This window comes from Pseudophryne corroboree, chromosome 5 (genome assembly GCF_028390025.1).
Source record: "Pseudophryne corroboree isolate aPseCor3 chromosome 5, aPseCor3.hap2, whole genome shotgun sequence".
NCBI classification, from domain to species: domain Eukaryota; kingdom Metazoa; phylum Chordata; class Amphibia; order Anura; family Myobatrachidae; genus Pseudophryne; species Pseudophryne corroboree.
The window spans coordinates 162,990,814-163,010,784 of NC_086448.1; the positions used below are offsets into that span (position 1 = coordinate 162,990,814).

The 19,971-nt window shown below is 46.7% G+C and overlaps 1 protein-coding gene across 3 annotated transcripts in view; it reads right to left on the reverse strand.

Annotated features, from left to right (window-relative positions):
* Nucleotides 1-840: 840 nt before the first annotated feature.
* WDR86 (WD repeat domain 86) overlaps nucleotides 841-19,971 on the reverse strand; it is a 237,680-nt gene continuing 218,549 nt past the window's right edge. For all 3 annotated transcript variants that reach the window (XM_063921844.1, XM_063921845.1, XM_063921846.1), the window contains 2 exons: nucleotides 1,709-1,812; nucleotides 841-1,490 (listed from right to left, as the gene is read on the reverse strand). In XM_063921844.1, the coding sequence (XP_063777914.1) occupies nucleotides 1,281-1,490; nucleotides 1,709-1,812 (314 nt within the window). In that variant the 3' untranslated portion in view covers nucleotides 841-1,280. The remainder of the gene's footprint in view (nucleotides 1,491-1,708; nucleotides 1,813-19,971) is intronic.

The window sequence follows — 19,971 nt, forward strand, 5'->3', positions numbered from 1 at the left end:
TAACTGAGGCTTGGAGGAGGGTCATAGGGGGAGGAGCCAGTGCACACCAGGTAGTCCTAAAGCTTTACTTTTGTGCCCAGTCTCCTGCGGAGCCGCTATTCCCCATGGTCCTTACGGAGTTCCCAGCATCCACTAGGACGTCAGAGAAATAAAAACCGTATGAGCTGTTCTTTAAAAGATATTTGCTAAGAGGTCCTCCAACCAGTTTATGCAGATGAATAAGGACAGCAAAGCAGAAACAAAAAATACACATTACTGGTGGTGCAACTGGATCTTCTTAACAGTAATTACATTTTACGAATATTTTGGCAGGAGAATGAATCCCTTAGACACAATTTTATTGAGAGTAGACATTGGGATTTTCAAACTGTAAACCATTTTCTTTTTTTGGGCATTTATTTCTTAATTAAGAACAAAATATTGCCTAATGCAGTGTTTCTCGGCCCTCAGGACACCAAGGGCCCTACACACTTGGCCATTTTTGACGACCAACTATATTATCGTTTTTGTGAATGATATCGTTCATATCATCCTTCAATATCGCCAAGTGTGTAGGGCCCTTAACAGTTCATGTTTTGCAAACCTCCTGTGAATCTTTAGTATGTGTCAGTAATAAATACACCTGTATACTTGTTTGGTGGTTTGGAAAAACTGTTAGAGGAGTCCTGAGGACGAATACGTTTGAGAAACACTGCAGTAAATTAATTTCTCATGGATTATTACACTACAGTAGTCTGAAAATGTTGTGACTTGTACAGTACTGCACTGAGTTCCTTTGCATAACCAGGGAAAAGTTGACGGTTTTAGTTTTATTACTGTTGGAGCTAAACTAAAGTACCATAACATTAATCATACATTTTAATATCTGTCAGCAACATCTCAAGTGACATCAAGGGAAAAGCTCCATCTCTCATGGTCACATAAAGGTAGTTTATTTGGGAAGGCCAATCTAGTGGTCTGATCACCTATTCACAGCAGTGCCAGATACTTTGTGGACTTGACCAATATACTGTAGCCTCGTTGCTTTCATTAGCTGCTAGTAACATGACAAATCACAAAATAATCATGTAAGTGACATCCCATTGCCTTAAAGTGGATCCATTACAAAAAGTCAACATTCCATTTAATCTCAATGGAATCGTATAATTATTTGTATTTATTAGGCAGGTATAAAACACACTACCTGCAAATCCCATCACAAATACTGTGATTTGCTGTTGCTAGCGATACGCAGAAAGTAGAATATTTCCAGCTAATGTGTGTGTTGCAGGAAGCCTTCTTCACATCAGCTCTGCAGGGTCACAGTCTACGTTGGCCTCTATTGAACACCCCACTTTATTGTGAAAGAGGTGAGGCAAGCTCCCCTTCTGAGAGTGTTTGCTCCGCAGAGAGGACCTCTTCTGGTGCTTACTCTGTGCACAGATCCCTTTTATATCCCAGACTCTGAGAGCTCCATCATGGGATGCCGTATATAAAACATTGTTATGTATCTGCAAAACAAAAATCAAGGACAGTTATAAATGCTTGTGTGTCCAAGAACCCAAGTAACACAGAAAGTATCCTACACTCTGCTCCACGTGTGTGCCATTATAGAAAGTGCTTTCATGTCCTAACACTGATTGAGTAGAGACCTCCCTGGGCCAGGGAATGCATAGTATGCAAGATTTAATTTATATAGCAATGGATATACGTAGGGGTCTTAACAAACCTGAATGCAGTTAATGATAAAAGCGTGTCCTTGGAAGACTTGTTGCAGGGCTCCTGATTTTGTATTAAATGCCCTGGCACAGGCATCACCGCTTCCTGTAAACACTGACAGAGATAATATATAAATTAAACAGGTTTCCAAGTTTCTATAAATATAGCACCTAGACCTAAAATACAATTCCTCTTATTTTAAAGACCTACTAAGAGATATATATATATATATATATATATATATAATATATTTATATATATATTTAGTTTATTTAAAAGACAAATCTTGAAGTTTCTGTGTACACACACACACATATATATATATATATATATATATATATATATATATATGTGTGTGTGTGTGTACACACACACAGAAACTTGAACATTTTTTATTTAAATAATTCATTAATCCTTTAGTTAATATTTACAAACTGTAAGAGGATTTGCAGTAACTGATTTTTATACTGCCTGAAGTGAAGCCAATGCACTGCTATTATAGCATCTACTGTACACACACACACATTATATATATATATATATATATATATATATATACACACACACACACATTCATTCATACATACATACATACATACAGTCAGGTCCATAAATATTGGGACATAGACTCAATTCTCATATTTTGGGCTCTAAACACAGCCACAATGGAATTGAAATGAAACAAACACGATGTGCTTTAACTGCAGACTTTCCACTTTAATTTGAGGGTATTTACATCCAAATCAGGTGAACGGTGTAGGAATTACAACGGTTTCTATATGTGCCTCCCACTTTTTAAGGGACCAAAAGTAATGGGACAAACTAAACAATCCTAAATCAAACTTTCACTTTTTAATACTTTGTTGCAAATCCTTTGCAGTCAATTACAGCCTGAAGTCTGGAACGCATAGACATCACCAGATGCTGGGTTTCATCCCTGGTGATGCTCTGCCAGGCCTCTACTGCAAATGTCTTCAGTTCCTGCTTGTTATTGGGCATTTCCCCTTCAGTTTTGTTTTCATCAAGTGAAATGCATGCTCAATCGGATTCAGGTCAGGTGATTGACTTGGCCATTGCATAACATTCCACTTATTTGCTTTAAGAAACTCTTTGGTTGCTTTTGCAGTATGCTTCGGGTCATTGTCCATCTGCACTGTGAAGCGCCGTCCAATGAGTTTTGAAGCATTTGTCTGAATATGAGCAGATAATATTGCCCGAAATACTTCAGAATTCATCCTGCTGCTTTTGTCAGCAGTCACATTATCAATAAATACAAGGGAACCAGTTCCATTGGCAGCCATACATGCCCACGCTATGACACTACCACCACCATGCTTCACTGATGAGGCGGTATGTTTTGGATCATGAGCAGTTCCTTTCCTTCTCCATACTCTTCTCTTCCCATCACTCTGGTACAAGTTGATCTTTGTCTCATCTGTCCGTAGGATGATGTTCCAGAACTGTAAAGGCTTTTCTCTGACGTCCTAGTGGATGCTGGGACTCCGTAAGGACCATGGGGAATAGCGGCTCCGCAGGAGACAGGGCACAATAATAAAAGCTTAAGGATCAGGTGGTGTGCACTGGCTCCTCCCCCTATGACCCTCCTCCAAGCCTCAGTTAGATTTTTGTGCCCGGCCGAGAAGGGTGCAATCTAGGTGGCTCTCCTGAGCTGCTTAGAATAAAAGTTTAGTTTAGGTTTTTTATTTTCAGTGAGTCCTGCTGGCAACAGGCTCACTGCATCGTGGGACTAAGGGGAGAAGAAGCGAACTCACCTGCGTGCAGAGTGGATTGGGCTTCTTAGGCTACTGGACATTAGCTCCAGAGGGACGATCACAGGTACAGCCTGGATGGGTCACCGGAGCCGCGCCGCCGTCCCCCTTACAGAGCCAGAAAAGACGAAGAGGTCCGGTGAAATCGGCGGCAGAAGACATCCTGTCTTCAGACTAAGGTAGCGCACAGCACCGCAGCTGTGCGCCATTGCTCTCAGCACACTTCACACTCCGGTCACTGAGGGTGCAGGGCGCTGGGGGGGGAGCGCCCTGAGACGCAATATAACAGAATATACCTTAGGTGGCAAAAAGAATACATCACATATAGCTCCTGGGCTATATGGATGTATTTTAACCCCTGCCATTTTTACACAAAAAAGCGGGAGATAAGGACGTCGTGAAGGGGCGGAGCCTATCTCCTCAGCACACAAGCGCCATTTTCCCTCACAGCTCCGCTGGAAGGACGGCTCCCTGACTCTCCCCTGCAGTCCTGCTTCAGAATCAGGGTAAAAAAGAGAAGGGGGGGCACTTTTGGCAGCAAATAACGATATAAACAGCAGCTATAAGGGAGTAACACTTATATAAGGTTATCCCTGTGTATATATATATAGCGCTGGGTGTGTGCTGGCAGACTCTCCCTCTGTCTCTCCAAAGGGCTAAGTGGGGTCCTGTCCTCTATCAGAGCATTCCCGGTGTGTGTGCTGTGTGTCGGTACGCGTGTGTCGACATGTATGAGGAGGAAAATGATGTGGAGGCGGAGCAGTTGCCTGTGTTAGTGATGTCACCCCCTAGGGAGTCGACACCTGACTGGATGATTGTATTTAAACAATTAAGTGATAATGTCAGCACTTTGCAAAAAACTGTTGACGACATGAGACAGCCGGCAAATCAATTAGTGCCTGTCCAGGCGTCTCAGACACCGTCAGGGGCCCTAAAACGCCCGTTACCTCAGTGGGTCGACACAGACCCAGACACAGATACTGAGTCTAGTGTCGACGGTGACGAGACAAACGTAATGTCCAGTAGGGCCACACGTTACATGATCACGGCAATGAAGGAGGCATTGAACATTTCTGACACTACAAATACCACAAAAAAGGGTATTATGTGGGGTGTGAAAAAACTACCAATAGTTTTTCCTGAGTCAGATGAATTAAATGAGGTGTGTGATAAAGCGTGGGTTTCCCCCGATAAAAAACTGCTAATTTCTAATAAATTATTAGCACTATATCCTTTCCCGCCAGAGGTTAGGGCGCGTTGGGAAACACCCCCTAGGGTAGATAAGGCGCTCACACATTTATCTAAACAAGTAGCGTTACCGTCTCCTGATACGGCCACCCTCAAAGAACCAGCTGATAGAAGGCTGGAAAATATCCTAAAAAGTATATACACACATACTGGTGTTATACTGCGACCAGCAATCGCCTCAGCCTGGATGTGCAGTGCTGGAGTCGCATGGTCGGATTCCCTGACTGAGAGTATTGATACCCTGGATAGGGACAATATTTTGTTAACTATAGAACATTTAAAGGATGCATTGCTATATATGCGTGATGCACAGAGGGATATTTGCACCCTGGCATCAAGAGTAAGTGCTATGTCCATCTCTGCCAGAAGAGCATTATGGACGCGACAGTGGTCAGGGGATGCGGATTCCAAACGGCACATGGAAGTATTGCCGTATAAAGGGGAGGAGTTATTTGGGGCTGGTCTATCGGACCTGGTGGCCACGGCAACGGCTGGAAAATCCACCTTTTTACCCCAGGTCACTTCACATCAGCAGAAAAAGACACCGTCTTTCAAACTCAGTCCTTTCGTTCCCATAAGTACAAGCGAGCAAAAGGCCACTCTTTTCTGCCCCGGGGCAGAGGAAGAGGAAAAAGACTGCACCATGCAGCCGCTTCCCAGGAGCAGAAGCCCTCCCCTGCTTCTGCCAAGTCTTCAGCATGACGCTGGGGCTTTACAAGCAGACTCAGACATGGTGGGGGCCCGTCTCAAGAATTTCAACGCGCAGTGGGCTCACTCGCAAGTGGATCCCTGGATTCTACAGGTAGTATCGCAGGGGTACAAACTGGAATTCGAGGCGTTTCCCCCTCGTCGGTTCCTGAAGTCTGCTTTACCAAAGTCTCCCTCCGACAGGGAGGCAGTTTTGGAAGCCATTCACAAGCTGTATTCCCAGCAGGTGATAATCAAGGTACCCCTCCTACAACAGGGAAAGGGGTATTATTCCACGCTGTTTGTGGTACCGAAGCCGGACGGCTCGGTGAGACCAATTTTAAATCTGAAATCCTTGAACACTTACATAAAAAGGTTCAAATTCAAGATGGAGTCACTCAGAGCAGTGATAGCGAACCTGGAAGAAGGGGACTATATGGTGTCTCTGGACATCAAAGATGCTTATCTCCATGTCCCAATATACCCTTCTCACCAAGGGTACCTCAGGTTTGTAGTACAAAACTGTCATTATCAGTTTCAGACGCTGCCGTTTGGATTGTCCACGGCACCTCGGGTCTTTACCAAGGTAATGGCCGAAATGATGATTCTTCTACGAAGAAAAGGCATCTTAATTATCCCTTACTTGGACGATCTCCTGATAAGGGCAAGGTCCAGGGAACAGTTAGAAGTCGGAGTGGCACTATCTCAGGTAGTGTTACGTCAGCACGGGTGGATTCTAAATATTCCAAAATCGCAGCTGATTCCAACGACACGTCTACTGTTCCTAGGAATGATTCTGGACACAGTCCAGAAGAAGGTGTTTCTCCCGGAGGAGAAGGCCAGGGAGTTATCCGAGCTAGTCAGGAACCTCCTAAAACCGGGCCAGGTCTCAGTGCATCAGTGCACGAGGGTCCTGGGAAAAATGGTGGCTTCTTACGAAGCGATTCCATTCGGAAGATTCCATGCAAGAACGTTTCAGTGGGATCTACTGGACAAATGGTCCGGATCGCATCTTCAGATGCATCAGCGGATAACCCTGTCGCCAAGGACAAGGGTGTCTCTCCTGTGGTGGCTGCAGAGTGCTCATCTACTAGAGGGCCGCAGATTTGGCATTCAGGATTGGATCCTGGTAACCACGGATGCCAGCCTGAGAGGCTGGGGAGCAGTCACACAGGGAAGGAATTTCCAGGGCTTGTGGTCAAGCATGGAAACATCTCTTCATATAAACATTCTGGAACTAAGGGCCATTTACAATGCCCTAAGTCAAGCAAAACCTCTGCTTCAGGGTCAGGCGGTGTTGATCCAATCGGACAACATCACGTCAGTCGCCCACGTAAACAGACAGGGCGGCACGAGAAGCAGGAGGGCAATGGCAGAAGCTGCAAGGATTCTTCGCTGGGCGGAAAATCATGTGATAGCACTGTCAGCAGTGTTCATTCCGGGAGTGGACAACTGGGAAGCAGACTTCCTCAGCAGACACGACCTTCACCCGGGAGAGTGGGGACTTCACCCAGAAGTCTTCCACCTGATTGTAAACCGTTGGGAAAAACCAAAGGTGGACATGATGGCGTCACGTCTAAACAAAAAACTGGACAGATATTGCGCCAGGTCAAGGGACCCTCAGGCAATAGCGGTGGACGCTCTGGTAACGCCGTGGGTGTACCAGTCAGTGTATGTGTTCCCTCCTCTGCCTCTCATACCAAAAGTACTGAGAATCATAAGAAGGAGAGGAGTAAGAACTATACTCGTGGTTCCGGATTGGCCAAGAAGGACTTGGTACCCGGAACTTTAAGAGATGCTCACGGACGAACCGTGGCCTCTACCTCTAAGAAAGGACCTGCTACTGCAGGGGCCTTGTCTGTTCCAAGACTTACCGCGGCTGCGTTTGACGGCATGGCGGTTGAACGCCGGATCCTGAAGGAAAAAGGCATTCCAGAAGAAGTCATCCCTACTCTGGTCAAAGCCAGGAAGGACGTAACCGCAAAACATTATCACCGCATTTGGCGTAAATATGTTGCGTGGTGTGAGGCCAAGAAGGCCCCTACAGAGGAATTTCAACTGGGTCGTTTCCTTCATTTCCTGCAAACAGGACTGTCTATGGGCCTAAAATTAGGATCCATTAAGGTTCAAATTTCGGCCCTGTCGATTTTCTTCCAGAAAGAACTGGCTTCAGTACCTGAAGTTCAGACATTTGTAAAAGGGGTGCTGCACATACAGCCTCCTTTTATGCCTCCAGTGGCACCTTGGGATCTCAATGTTGTGTTGAGTTTTCTAAAGTCACATTGGTTTGAACCACTTTCCACTGTGGACTTAAAATATCTCACATGGAAGGTGTCGATGCTGTTAGCCTTGGCTTCAGCCAGGCGTGTGTCAGAATTGGCGGCTTTATCATATAAAAGCCCTTACTTAATTTTTCATTCTGACAGGGCGGAATTGAGGACTCGTCCTCAATTTCTACCTAAGGTGGTTTCTGCATTTCACATGAACCAACCTATTGTGGTACCTGCGGCTACTAGGGACTTAGAGGACTCTAAGTTGCTTGACGTTGTCAGGGCCTTGAAAATATATGTTTCCAGGACGGCTGGAGTCAGAAAATCTGACTCGCTGTTTATCCTGTATGCACCCAACAAGCTGGGTGCTCCTGCTTCTAAGCAGACGATTGCTCGTTGGATTTGTAGTACAATTCAGCTTGCACATTCTGTGGCAGGATTGCCACAGCCAAAATCAGTAAAAGCCCATTCCACAAGGAAAGTGGGCTCATCTTGGGCGGCTGCCCGAGGGGTCTCGGCTTTACAACTTTGCCGAGCAGCTACTTGGTCAGGGGCAAACACGTTTGCTAAATTCTACAAATTTGATACCCTGGCTGAGGAGGACCTGGAGTTCTCTCATTCGGTGCTGCAGAGTCATCCGCACTCTCCCGCCCGTTTGGGAGCTTTGGTATAATCCCCATGGTCCTTACGGAGTCCCAGCATCCACTAGGACGTCAGAGAAAATAAGATTTTACTTACCGATAAATCTATTTCTCGTAGTCCGTAGTGGATGCTGGGCGCCCATCCCTAGTGCGGATTGTCTGCAATACTTGTATATAGTTATTGTTACAAAAATTCGGGTTATTATTGTTGTGAGCCATCTTTTCAGAGGCTCCTTTGCGTTTATCATACTGTTAACTGGGTTCAGATCACGAGTTGTACGGTGTGATTGGTGTGGCTGGTATGAGTCTTACCCGGGATTCAATATCCTTCCTTATTATGTACGCTCGTCCGGGCACAGTATCCTAACTGAGGCTTGGAGGAGGGTCATAGGGGGAGGAGCCAGTGCACACCACCTGATCCTTAAGCTTTTATTATTGTGCCCTGTCTCCTGCGGAGCCGCTATTCCCCATGGTCCTTACGGAGTCCCAGCATCCACTACGGACTACGAGAAATAGATTTATCGGTAAGTAAAATCTTATTTTTTAGATGTTGTTTGGTAAACTCTAATCTGGACTTCCTGTTTTTGTGTATCACCAATGGTCTACATCTTGTGGTGAACCCTCTATATTCACTCTTGTGAAGTCTTCTCTTGATTGTTGACTTTGACACATCCTACCTACCTCCTGGAGAGTGTTCTTGATCTGGGCAACTGTTGTGAAGGGGTTTTTCTTCACCAGGGAAATAATTATTCTGTCATCCACCACAGTTGTTTTCCGTGGTCTTCCGGGTCTTTTGGTGTTGCTGAGCAATCCGGTGCATTCTTTCTTTTTAAGTATGTTCCAAACAGTTGATTTGGCCACACCTAATGTTTTTGCTATCTCTCTGATGGGTTTGTTTAGATTTTTCATCCTAATGATGGCTTGCTTCACTGATGGTGGCAGCTCTTTGGATCTCATATTGAGAGTCAACAGCAACAGATTCCAAATGCAAATGTCACACCTGGAATCTTCTCCAGACCTTTTTAGCTGCTTAATTGATGATGAAATAATGAGGGAATAGCCCACTCCTGTCCATGAAATAGCTTTTGAGTCGATTGTCCCATTACTTTTGGTTCCTTAAAAAGTGGGAGGCACATATACTGTAGAAACCATCTCTATATATCATATACACAGTTGTGCTCATAATTTTACATACCCTAGCAGAATTTGTGATTTTCTGGCCATTTGTCAGAGAATATGAATGATAACTCACAAACTTTTCTTTCACTCATGGTTAGTGGTTGGGTGAAGCCATTTATTGTCAAACAACTGTGTTTACTCTTTTTAAATCATAATGACAACAGAAACTACCCAAATGACCCTGATCAAAAGTTTACATACTCCAGTTCTTAATACCGTGTATTGCCCCCTTTAACATCAATGACAGCTTGAAGTCTTTTGTGGTAGTTGTGGATGAGGCTCTTTATTTTCTCAGATGATAAAGCTGCCCATTCTTCTTGGCAAAAAGCCTCCAGTTACTGTAAATTCTTGGGCTGTCTTGCATGAACTGCACATTTGAGATCTCCCCAGAGTGGCTCAATGATATTGAGGTCAGGAGACTGAGATGGCCACTCCAGAACCTTCACTTTATTCTGCTGTAGCCAATGACAGGTCGACTTGGCCTTGTGTTTTGGATCATTGTCATGTTGGAACGTCCAAGTACGTCCCATGCGCAGCTTCCGGGCTGATGAGTGCAAATTTTCCTCCGGTGTTTTCTGATAACATGCTGCATTCATCTTGCCATCAATTTTGACCAAGTTTCCAGTGCCTTTGTAGCTCACACATCCCAAAAACATCAGCAATCCACCTCCGTGTTTCACAGTAGGAATTGTATACCTTTCATCATAGGCCTTGTTGACTTCTCTCCAAATGTAACGTTTATGGTTGTGGCCAAAAAGTTAAATTTTGGTCTCATCACTCCAAATGACTTTGTTCCAGAAGTTTTGAGGCTTGTCTCTGTGCTGTTTGGAGTATTGTAAGTGGGATGCTTTGTGGCATTTGCGTAGTAATGGCTTTCTCTTTCTTCTGGTGACTCGACCATGCAGCCCATTTTTCTTCAAATGCCTCCTTATTGTGCATCTTGAAACAACCACACCACTTTTTTTCAGAGAGTCCTGTATTTCAGCTGAAGTTATTTGTGGATTTTTCTTTCCATCCCGAACAATTTTCCTGGCAGTTTTGGCTGAAATTTTTGTTGGGCTACCTGACCGTGATTTGGTTTCCACAGAATCCCTCATTTTCCACTTCTTAATTAGAGTTCGAACACTGCTGATTGGCATTCTCAATTGCTTGGATATCTTTTTATATCCCTTTCCTGTTTTATACAGTTCAATTACCTTTTCCCGCAGATCTTTTGACAATTCTTTTGCTTTCCCCATGACTCAGAATCCAGACCCGTCAGTGCAGCACTGGATGAAAGATGCAAGGGTCTTTCAGGAGTCCAGAAACTCACTTACCTTTTATACACACACACTGATTACAAGCAAACAGATCACAGGTGAGGATGGTTACCTTTAGTAGCCATTCAAACCAGTTTGTGTCAACTTGTGTGCATGTTATCAGGCCAAAATCTCCAGGGCATGTACACTTTTGATCAAGGTCATTAGGGTAGTTTCTGTTGTCATTATGATTTAAAGAGTAAACACAGTTGATTGACAATAAATGGCTTCACCCAACCACTAACCATGAGTGAAAGAAAAGTTTGTGAGTTATTATTCATATTCTGACAAATGGCCAGAAAATCACAAATTCTGCTAGGGTATGTAAACTTAGGAGCACAACTGTATATTATATATATATATATATATATATATATATATATACACACACACACACACACACAATCAATATATATATTCCACTATAGCAGTGCTCCACAAACTTATTCGGTTCATGGTACCCCTAGGCCAAGGAGTAGATTCAATGGCGTTGAGGCTCCGTTGGAACTTTTCACACTAATGTAACACTAGGAAAAACAAGCGAGGTTCTCTTACCATAAATTTCCCCCTAAAAGTTTACTATTGAGATTCTCAGTAAAACTTCTGAAAATCAGAAAACAGATACCAGCCATCCTTTGGTTCTTATGTGGCATTGGACAAGGTTACACCTCCGGTTGTTCACCAACACTGGTTTTGCTTATAATTTTGAGCAGAAAGGAGAGGCCTGAAAAGTGGAGAAGCAGAAGGCCAGGGGGAGAAGGTGGAATGCAAGTGGACAATGGTTCTGGGAGATGTGAGACAAAGGAGAGGAGACAGATGGGATGAGCAGACAATAGGAGACATACACAGAAAGCAGGAGAAAAAAAAGTAACAAGTGCCCATACTAAGGGGGTAATTCAATTCAAAATGATAGATGAGGGAAAACCTGCAATGTCTGCTCTACCGTAACTGCCAAAATATGCGCGGAACACACATCTAAATATTGGATACTACTGTCATGTCACAGGTGTGTCTCCATTAGTAACATTATCCCTCTTTAACCCTGTCCCTTCTGATTCTCTAATCTTTTTCTCCAATACCTCTAATTTTCTGTCTCCTAAATCTACCTTTCACTTTTGTCTCCTTTCTCCCCATCCCCACCTATTAAACACTAAAGGCAAAGCAGGAGCATGCATGTAGACATCCACCAACTTACAGTGACATGCATAGTGTACAGTACACACATCACGTACACGTGTGTGCAATACCATCCCATCTTTTATTGCACAGCAGAACTAATTTTGCAAAGACTGTAGTGCCATCTACTATTGTGATGTATATTTTTTATTGTACACGTGGATCACAAAATGTAAACAATATTTACAGTTTTTCCTTCAGGGATGAATACAAAAAGATGGTTGGGGCTACTAATTTGTGAGTAAGCCATGTAAAGCTGCTAATGGAAGAAGCAGCTGGTCCTGAGATCTACATCTACAGCCTGTGACTTGTTGATCGTCATAGCGAAGCAGATGCTTAAAGGAAACGGCAGGTGCTTGAATTAAACAGCAAAATTGTTATGGATAAGGGGTATACGTGGTATAAAACACAGTCTCACCTGTGCCACATTGTGTTAGAATCACTACCTCAGTTAGAGTCCTCTGCAGAGCAGTCACTTTAAGTCAGGTTCCGTTGCATAACTTAGGTGGAGTCAAGTACCACAGAAGCTTGATCAGGACACCAACATTTAGTGCGCAGTGTCAAGCATCTGTTTTTTCCTTTATTGCTCCTCTTGATGTCACGTTGAAATCATACATACCTCTGTTTCTTTCTAGGTCACTAAGCTATACACTAGTGAAAACACAATCCAAATGCATACAGTAGTTTTTGAGTGATGTCGGAACAGCCAAAAATTCTGAATTTTTTTTTTGTCTCCATGGGTCAAACAGTCCCTAGAAGTATATTTCTAAAAAAAAAATGTCTATGTACAGATACAACCCCTACAGTTTTATTATATGTACATAATGAAGCACGACAGGTACCTAACAACTTTCTACTGCATAAAACACCCAGATCCAGGACCAATAGGTGGGTAATGAAACTTTGCCTGATTGTACCCATCCAATATGCCACTTACTACCAGGCAGCGCTATAGCTGCATGATTACTGGTAGCAGCAGTGAACAGGTACACAGCAGCAGGCTTGCAGTGCTGTGGTAGAGGAGCCTTTCCCTCCCTATGCAGACCGATGTGAGCGCATCCCTGTGTGTGACTCAGCAGCGGGGAACTTGCTGCACTAATCCGCAGCACTCAGAGCCCCACAGGGAGCTGTGTGATACAGGGAGGAGGCACAAGTAGGGCTGCACAGTGTCAGTTTACAAAGGGTAGGGGTACAGGTGGGGCTGCAGTGTCAGTGTACACAAGGAGGGGGCACAGGTGGGGTTGCACAGTGTCAGTGTACGTAGGGTGGGGGAACAGGTGGGGTTACACAGTGTCAGTGTACACAGGGTGAGGCCACAGGTATGACTGCACAGTGTACACAGGGTGAGGGAATAGGTATGGCTGCATAGTGTCTGTGTAGACAGGGTGGGGCTGCACAGTGTCAGTGTACATAGGATGAAGGCACAGGTGGGACTGCATAGTGTCAGTGTATACAGGGTGGGGGCACAGGTGGGACTGCATAGTGTCAGTGTATACAGGGTGGGGGCACAGGTAGGACTGCATAGTGTCAGTGTATACAGGGTGGGGGCACAGGTGGGACTGCATAGTGTCAGTGTATACAGGGTGGGGGCACAGGTGGGACTGCATAGTGTCAGTGTATACAGGGTGGGGGCACAGGTGGGCTGCACACAGTGTACTTCATACTGTACCTGCTCTAGGTTGCAGGCAGCTGCTGCACAACTGGACTCCCAGTACAATCACTCCAGAATTGAATCTGGCCAAGAAGTTCATACTACATACAGGGAATTCACATAACACCAGAGGCGTAACAAGTGCAGCGTGAGTGGGGCATGTGCTCTGGGCGCTGTGGAGACTTGGCAGAGGGGGGGGGCGCCGCCGTCCAGGTAGTGTATGCGCAGTACTACCCGGCGGCGGTGGTACGCCATCCCTGCTTCAGGGGACTGGGACAGGAACGCAGACTCTCTGAAGGAGGCGGTAATTAAAGCCGCCCAGCCAATAGCAGCTGGAATGGGTGGCGTTTCGTCCAAGGCAGCGTCATTGGGTGGGCGGGGTGTGGGGAGGCCATCACAGGTGCGTCTCAGGCTCGGCTCAACCCCCCTCCCCCCCCCCCCAGCCTCAAGCTCCGGCTTTCCCCCTAGTCTCAGGCTCAGGTTCAGGTTCTCCCCCGGGTCTCAGGCTCCGGCTCTTCCCTCCGGTCTCAGGCTCCGCTCGCCCCTCAGCAGTCAGGCTCACGGGGTTGCCTAGGCCACGGTGACGGTGTTGCTATGACAACCCGCTGCTGACGGAGAACGTTTCGCCTCCGGAACCGGAGCGTCCTTTCCCCGCCGCCATGTTTAGTGTCCCGGCTTCACCTCACAGGTGTGGTATGTGCCGGGAACTACATACAGGATGGCGCTATGTAGTATAACTGTATGTTACCAGTCGGTCACTGTGAGGTAGGTGCAGGAGGGTATGTAGCCGCCGAGTTGTCAGTCAGTGTGAGGTAGGTGGAGGAAGGTGTGTAGCTGCACAGTGGTCAGTCAGTGTGGGGGGTCACGGTGCTGCTGCTGTGGTGACCAGTAGAACTGGTAAGAGGACTTTGTTTATTAGACTGTTCCAGCCTGCTGTATCCCCTGCCCCAACATCTCCATCCTCTCCCCACACATTACACCCCCTGCCTCCCCACACATTACACCCCCCTGCCTCTCTCCCCACACATTACACCCCCCTGCCTCTCTCTCCCCACACATTACAACCCCCTGCCTCTCTCTCCCCACACATTACACCCCCCTGCCTCTCTCTCCCCACACATTACAACCCCCTGCCTCTCTCTCCCCACACATTACAACCCCCTGCCTCTCTCTCCCCACACATTACACCCCCCTGCCTCTCTCTCCCCACACATTACACCCCCCTGCCTCTCTCCCCACACATTACACCCCCCTTCCTCTCTCCCCACACATTACACCCCCCTTCCTCCCTCCCCACACATTACACCCCCCTTCCTCCCTCCCCACACATGTGATTCATAATGTGAATTTCGTCTCATTCAGTGTGCTACAAGGTGAATTTTGGCTTATACTGTGTGCTACAATGTGAATGTCAGCTCATTCAGTGTGCTACAATGTGAATTTCGGCTCATTCAGTGCGCTACAATGTGAATTTCGGCTCATTCTGTGTGCTACAATGTGAATTTCGGCTCATTCTGTGTGGTATAATGTGAATTTTGGCTCATTCTGTGTGGTATAATGTGAATTTTGGCTCATTCTGTGTGCTATAATGTGAATTTTGGCTCATTCTGTGTGCTATAATGTGAATTTTGGCTCATTCTGTGTGGTATAATGTGAATTTTGGCTCATTCTGTGTGCTATAATGTGAATTTTGGCTCATTCTGTGTGGTATAATGTGAATTTCGGCTCATTCTGTGTGCTATAATGTGAATTTTGGCTCATTCTGTGTGCTATAATGTACATTTCGGATCATTCTGTGCAATAATGTGGATTTCGGCTCATTCTGTGTGCTATAATGTGAAATTATAGCACTGAAGGACACACCCCCTTTGAGTGGCCACGCCCCCGCGCGCGCGCATAATTCCATCCTTCACTTTTCCATACCCCCACTACAAAAATTCCACTTCAACCACTGCACCTACATCTATACATACACACCCCGACATCTTCATACACAGTGACACCTATTTGTGCAGGAGATGATGATGCTAAGGTGCATGTGGAATTGAAAAGAATGTTCCCAGTATGACATGAAACAGCTGGCGTGTTATGTTGGCACATCCCATTTTCAGTGTCCACGCCCCCTTCTGATGTGTGGCCATGGCCATTTTTTTCAGCACGCGCTGGTGGTGCGTGCACATACTTTCCTTTGTAGGTTTTTGGGGGGTTTTGTGTGTGTGTGGGGGGGCGCCATTATTAATCTTGCCCTGGGCTCCAATAACCCTAGTTACGCCTCTGCATAACACTATTCCAGAGTTCTCCTAACTTCATTGCCCTCCAGTAGCCGGCTGCCTGTACAAACTCCAGAAGCAGGCTGAGCGTCCTGAAGTCAGCCAGTGCTGGTCGTGAACTTGCGTCCTCTAGTCTACACCAGAGATGTCATTACTCATGGGAGGAGGGCCACAAAAGAGGGAATTGGGTCTGCGGCGAAGGCAGGGAGTAGGAGAATTGAGGGGGCACAGCTGGAACATGTAGACCTCTCTGTAAATGGCAGCATGCTGTAGCTATTCCAGTAAACTAGTATTATTAACTTTTATTTTTAAGGTGACACAAATTGTACGCAGAGCCATACAAGATATGCATAGAAAACAGTAACGTGTCAGAGTATAGATACAATATACGACGACAGGTCACAGCATAAGTAAGAAAATGATTGGAGTTTAACAATGGTAAAAAGGAAATTTATAAAAATGCTGTTTTAGTAAGCGGATTATTTCTTTAACTCAGACCATATTAAACTACATATTGATTCATCAGTGTGTAACATACGTTGTTCATGATTTCATTTTTTTTTTTAACTCTTTCGCTGCTGAGCCTATTTTGGCACTTTTGGGCTGGTCACATTCCAGCACCAGTATCAGAAATACGCTGGATTCTACTTGTAGGTTTTCATAATAAAAGCTGCACATGAAAATGATAAAGTACAGTTCTCTTAAAAGTTTGCTCCATGCGCTACAAGTCACGTTACACAACGCGTGAGTGCCGTGTGACTCGGTAGTGCTGATCGTCTTTTTTTGCGTCTTTTGCTGCAATGATGCGTCTTAGATGCAATGTAATGCAATATGATGCACTAGCTTCTGCTGATTAAAATGTTATGCAGCATGCCTTTATTCTGTGTGTAATTGTGACTATCTGCATCTGAAATGAAACGTTACAGAGTTTTCCAGGAAAACACTGTAGCAGAGCATTTCGTATGCAAATACATTCGCAGTCACACACAGAATATTAGCATGCTGCATACCATTTTAATCAGCAGAAGCTGCTCGTGCATTATATTGCGTCTAATACGCATTTTCGTGGACAAAGAAGCAAAAAAGAGACTCTCGGCACTACCAAGTCCCACCATGGCGCGACTTGAAGGTCTGTTTAGCGTGACTGCAGCAAGGATGTAAGAGGACACATCTGTATTTTCTTCTCTTACATGTTTGAAAGAAATGCACAAAAATGTGTTGGAATAATATGGCAGCCCAAAAAGGCATATCACTTTGTACAGCAGACAACCTACCACAACAAATGTTGGTACCGCCATGTTTATTTATTCTGGGTCGGAAGATAGCTGGACGTTAGAACCCCCCCATCTCTGTAGTATGTGTTACTGGGCTCTATTCAGGATGTTTATTATCTCGTTAAAAATAAAGAAAGGAGGGGGCGTGGCCTGGCTGGTGAGCTGAGAGGAGGTGATTTGTATGAGCTCCTGCTGATCCTACTCATATACCTCCGTGTAAAAGAGCTTTACTGGACTACACAAGCCCACAAACAGGGATACCTGCTCCCTTTGTCACCTGGGACGAGGGGGTTGCGGAGCCGGGGAGCCATTTTAAGGGTTCCCGCAGGTTGCGGCCTTCCCCTCCATCAGAAGCCGGGGGCTGGAGTGCGGTTCCCCCCCCCGCCCGGGGGCGCAGCTGTGCGGGTCAGCTGGCGGAGAAGCCCGGGGAGACGTGCTCCTCACACCCCGGTGAAGATTGTAGGCAGGAGGGCGACGATATCCCCCGAGCTGGAGTCCCCCGGAGTTCCTGCAGCCATTGTCGGGACTGGGAGCGGGCGGCGGCGGCCTCACGCGGCAGGTGAGTCTCACGCTGGTACTTTCCAGCGCAACACCGAGGATCCCTCCCCGCTACCCCTACCCACATAGATCTTCTCACGGGAGCCGGACACAGGCCGCGGAATCGGGGAGCAGCCCCTGGGACTCCCGCGGGTTGCGGCCTGTCAGCTGCCTTCAGACCGGGACCTTGATTACACCGCCGGCCCGACGGGGCCCGCGATCGCCGCGGATCGGGCTTCCGGCCTCTTCCTCCATCCCTGACTGCCGACCCAGCCGTTGTGCCCCCCCGTGGGGGCCTCCCCGCTGTCCCTACTTGCCTCCCCGACTGGGGACCAAGTCAAACGCCGACTTGCCCGACGGGACTGCAGGGTACACGGCGGCCATCTTAGTGGAGACCCAGCTCGGCCCTGGATACCCTGCGGAGCTCTGTGTTGTGGGATATACAACGAATTTGCACTCCCCAACCCTCCTGTCCTGGGTCCCGGAACTTGTACTCACTGCACAGCCCTGCACTGCAGCCAAGTGTGACAGAGCTCACGGTCCTGTGGCTGGGGGATTACTTATCCCCTCATTTACTCTCTCCTGATTTGCCATACAACGCTTGGACTGAGCTTCCACAGAATTAGGCCACTTGGTCCAAACACACCTTGTTGGCAATGTACCCCCAACTAGCTACACTGCCTTACACAGCAAAACGACGGGGTAGCTCACTGCGCAGCTGCTGGGGAAGTACAATTCCCTGCACATGCTTTCTCCCCCCCTAAATATTCCCTATTGAGGGTGACGCTGCTCCCTCCAGGCGCACCTAGGCAGGGATCTGATAAGCAACCGTGTGCCTATAAACACCGGTACCACTCAAGGCACCCTTCAGGCGCCCTCCCTTACACCCACACATACAACAGCTGCGGTGCTTTGAGAGACCCTAATAGAAATCTCAGCCTTCAGAAGATTCCAAATCTGTTGGGGCTTAGGGGTGTACCTACACGTTACAGCGCAACCGGCCGGGCTCTCCGGGCCATCCTCTGTGAACCGCCTACCATGTGATCTCGCTATGTAATGCACCCAATCCCGTGTGTGATTCTAATGCTATAGGAGCTCCCCCATACCTGCCCAGGTGTTGACTACCAATCTACCTCACCTCTCTCCACCAATATGCCTAAAGGGGGGAAAAAGTCGAACGCCCATAATCTGGTGGGCTACTTCAAGAATTCTACTCCATCCTCCACCCGGAAAACATCCTGGCCTCCACCCACCTCTGACCGAGACTCAGATGATGACTCTTCCTCTACCCCCGCCACAAAAGCGGACGTCGCCCTTCTCCTGTCCGAAATGCGCAATATTAAAAAATCAATTCGTGCGGAGGTGCAGGAGGCTATCTCTGGTCTGAAAACGGATGTGGACAGCCTGGGCTCCAGAGTTGATGCCATTGAAAGAAAACAAGAGGAGCTCATCGCCTTCCAACAAGAATCGGAACAGGAGATAACTCAAATGCGTACAGATGTTATGCTGCTAGCGGATAAACAAGAAGATTTGGACAACAGAGGCCGTCGGAACAATCTTCGAATCCGTAACGTCCCCGAGACGGTGGAACAAACCCACCTCACGGATTACCTGCTCCGCCTCTTCCGCTCACTTGCCCCCTCCGTTCCGGATGACATGCTACTCCTAGATAGGGCTCACAGAGCTCTGCGTCCTAGATCTCAAGACGCTAAAACACCAAGAGATGTGATTCTATGTTTTCACTATTTTGCTGTTAAAAACCAAGTCTACGCCAAAGCCCGGAGGTCTCCGATCATCTATTTCGAAGGCTCCGATCTTTCGATCTTCCAGGACCTGTCACCGGTTACGCTAAATAGAAGGGAACTAAAGGACATAACCAAAACCCTGAGAGACAACAATATCAGATATAGGTGGGGCTTTCCCTTTGCCCTCCAAGTCAGGGCAGATGGCAAATTCCTCTCTACCAGGTCCCCTGACGAGGCCCTTCAGCTACTCCGTCAATTGAACATCTCCGGCCCTCCGGCCGCCTCTCAACGCCCTCTCCCAGTCAACACCTCCCCTCCACTCACAGCCCCATCCTCAAGTTGGAACACCGTTGGACCGGCTTCCCGTGCCTCTCCAGATACATGATTCAACATCTGTTGATGTCCTTGCAGGGACCCGATACCCACACAGGTTCTCAGCGGACCTCAGGGGGGCTCGTTGCACTACGCCAGGATTCCCATGTGGTGCAGAGCCCTCTGTATAACTAATGTTTACCGTTTATTGCCTTA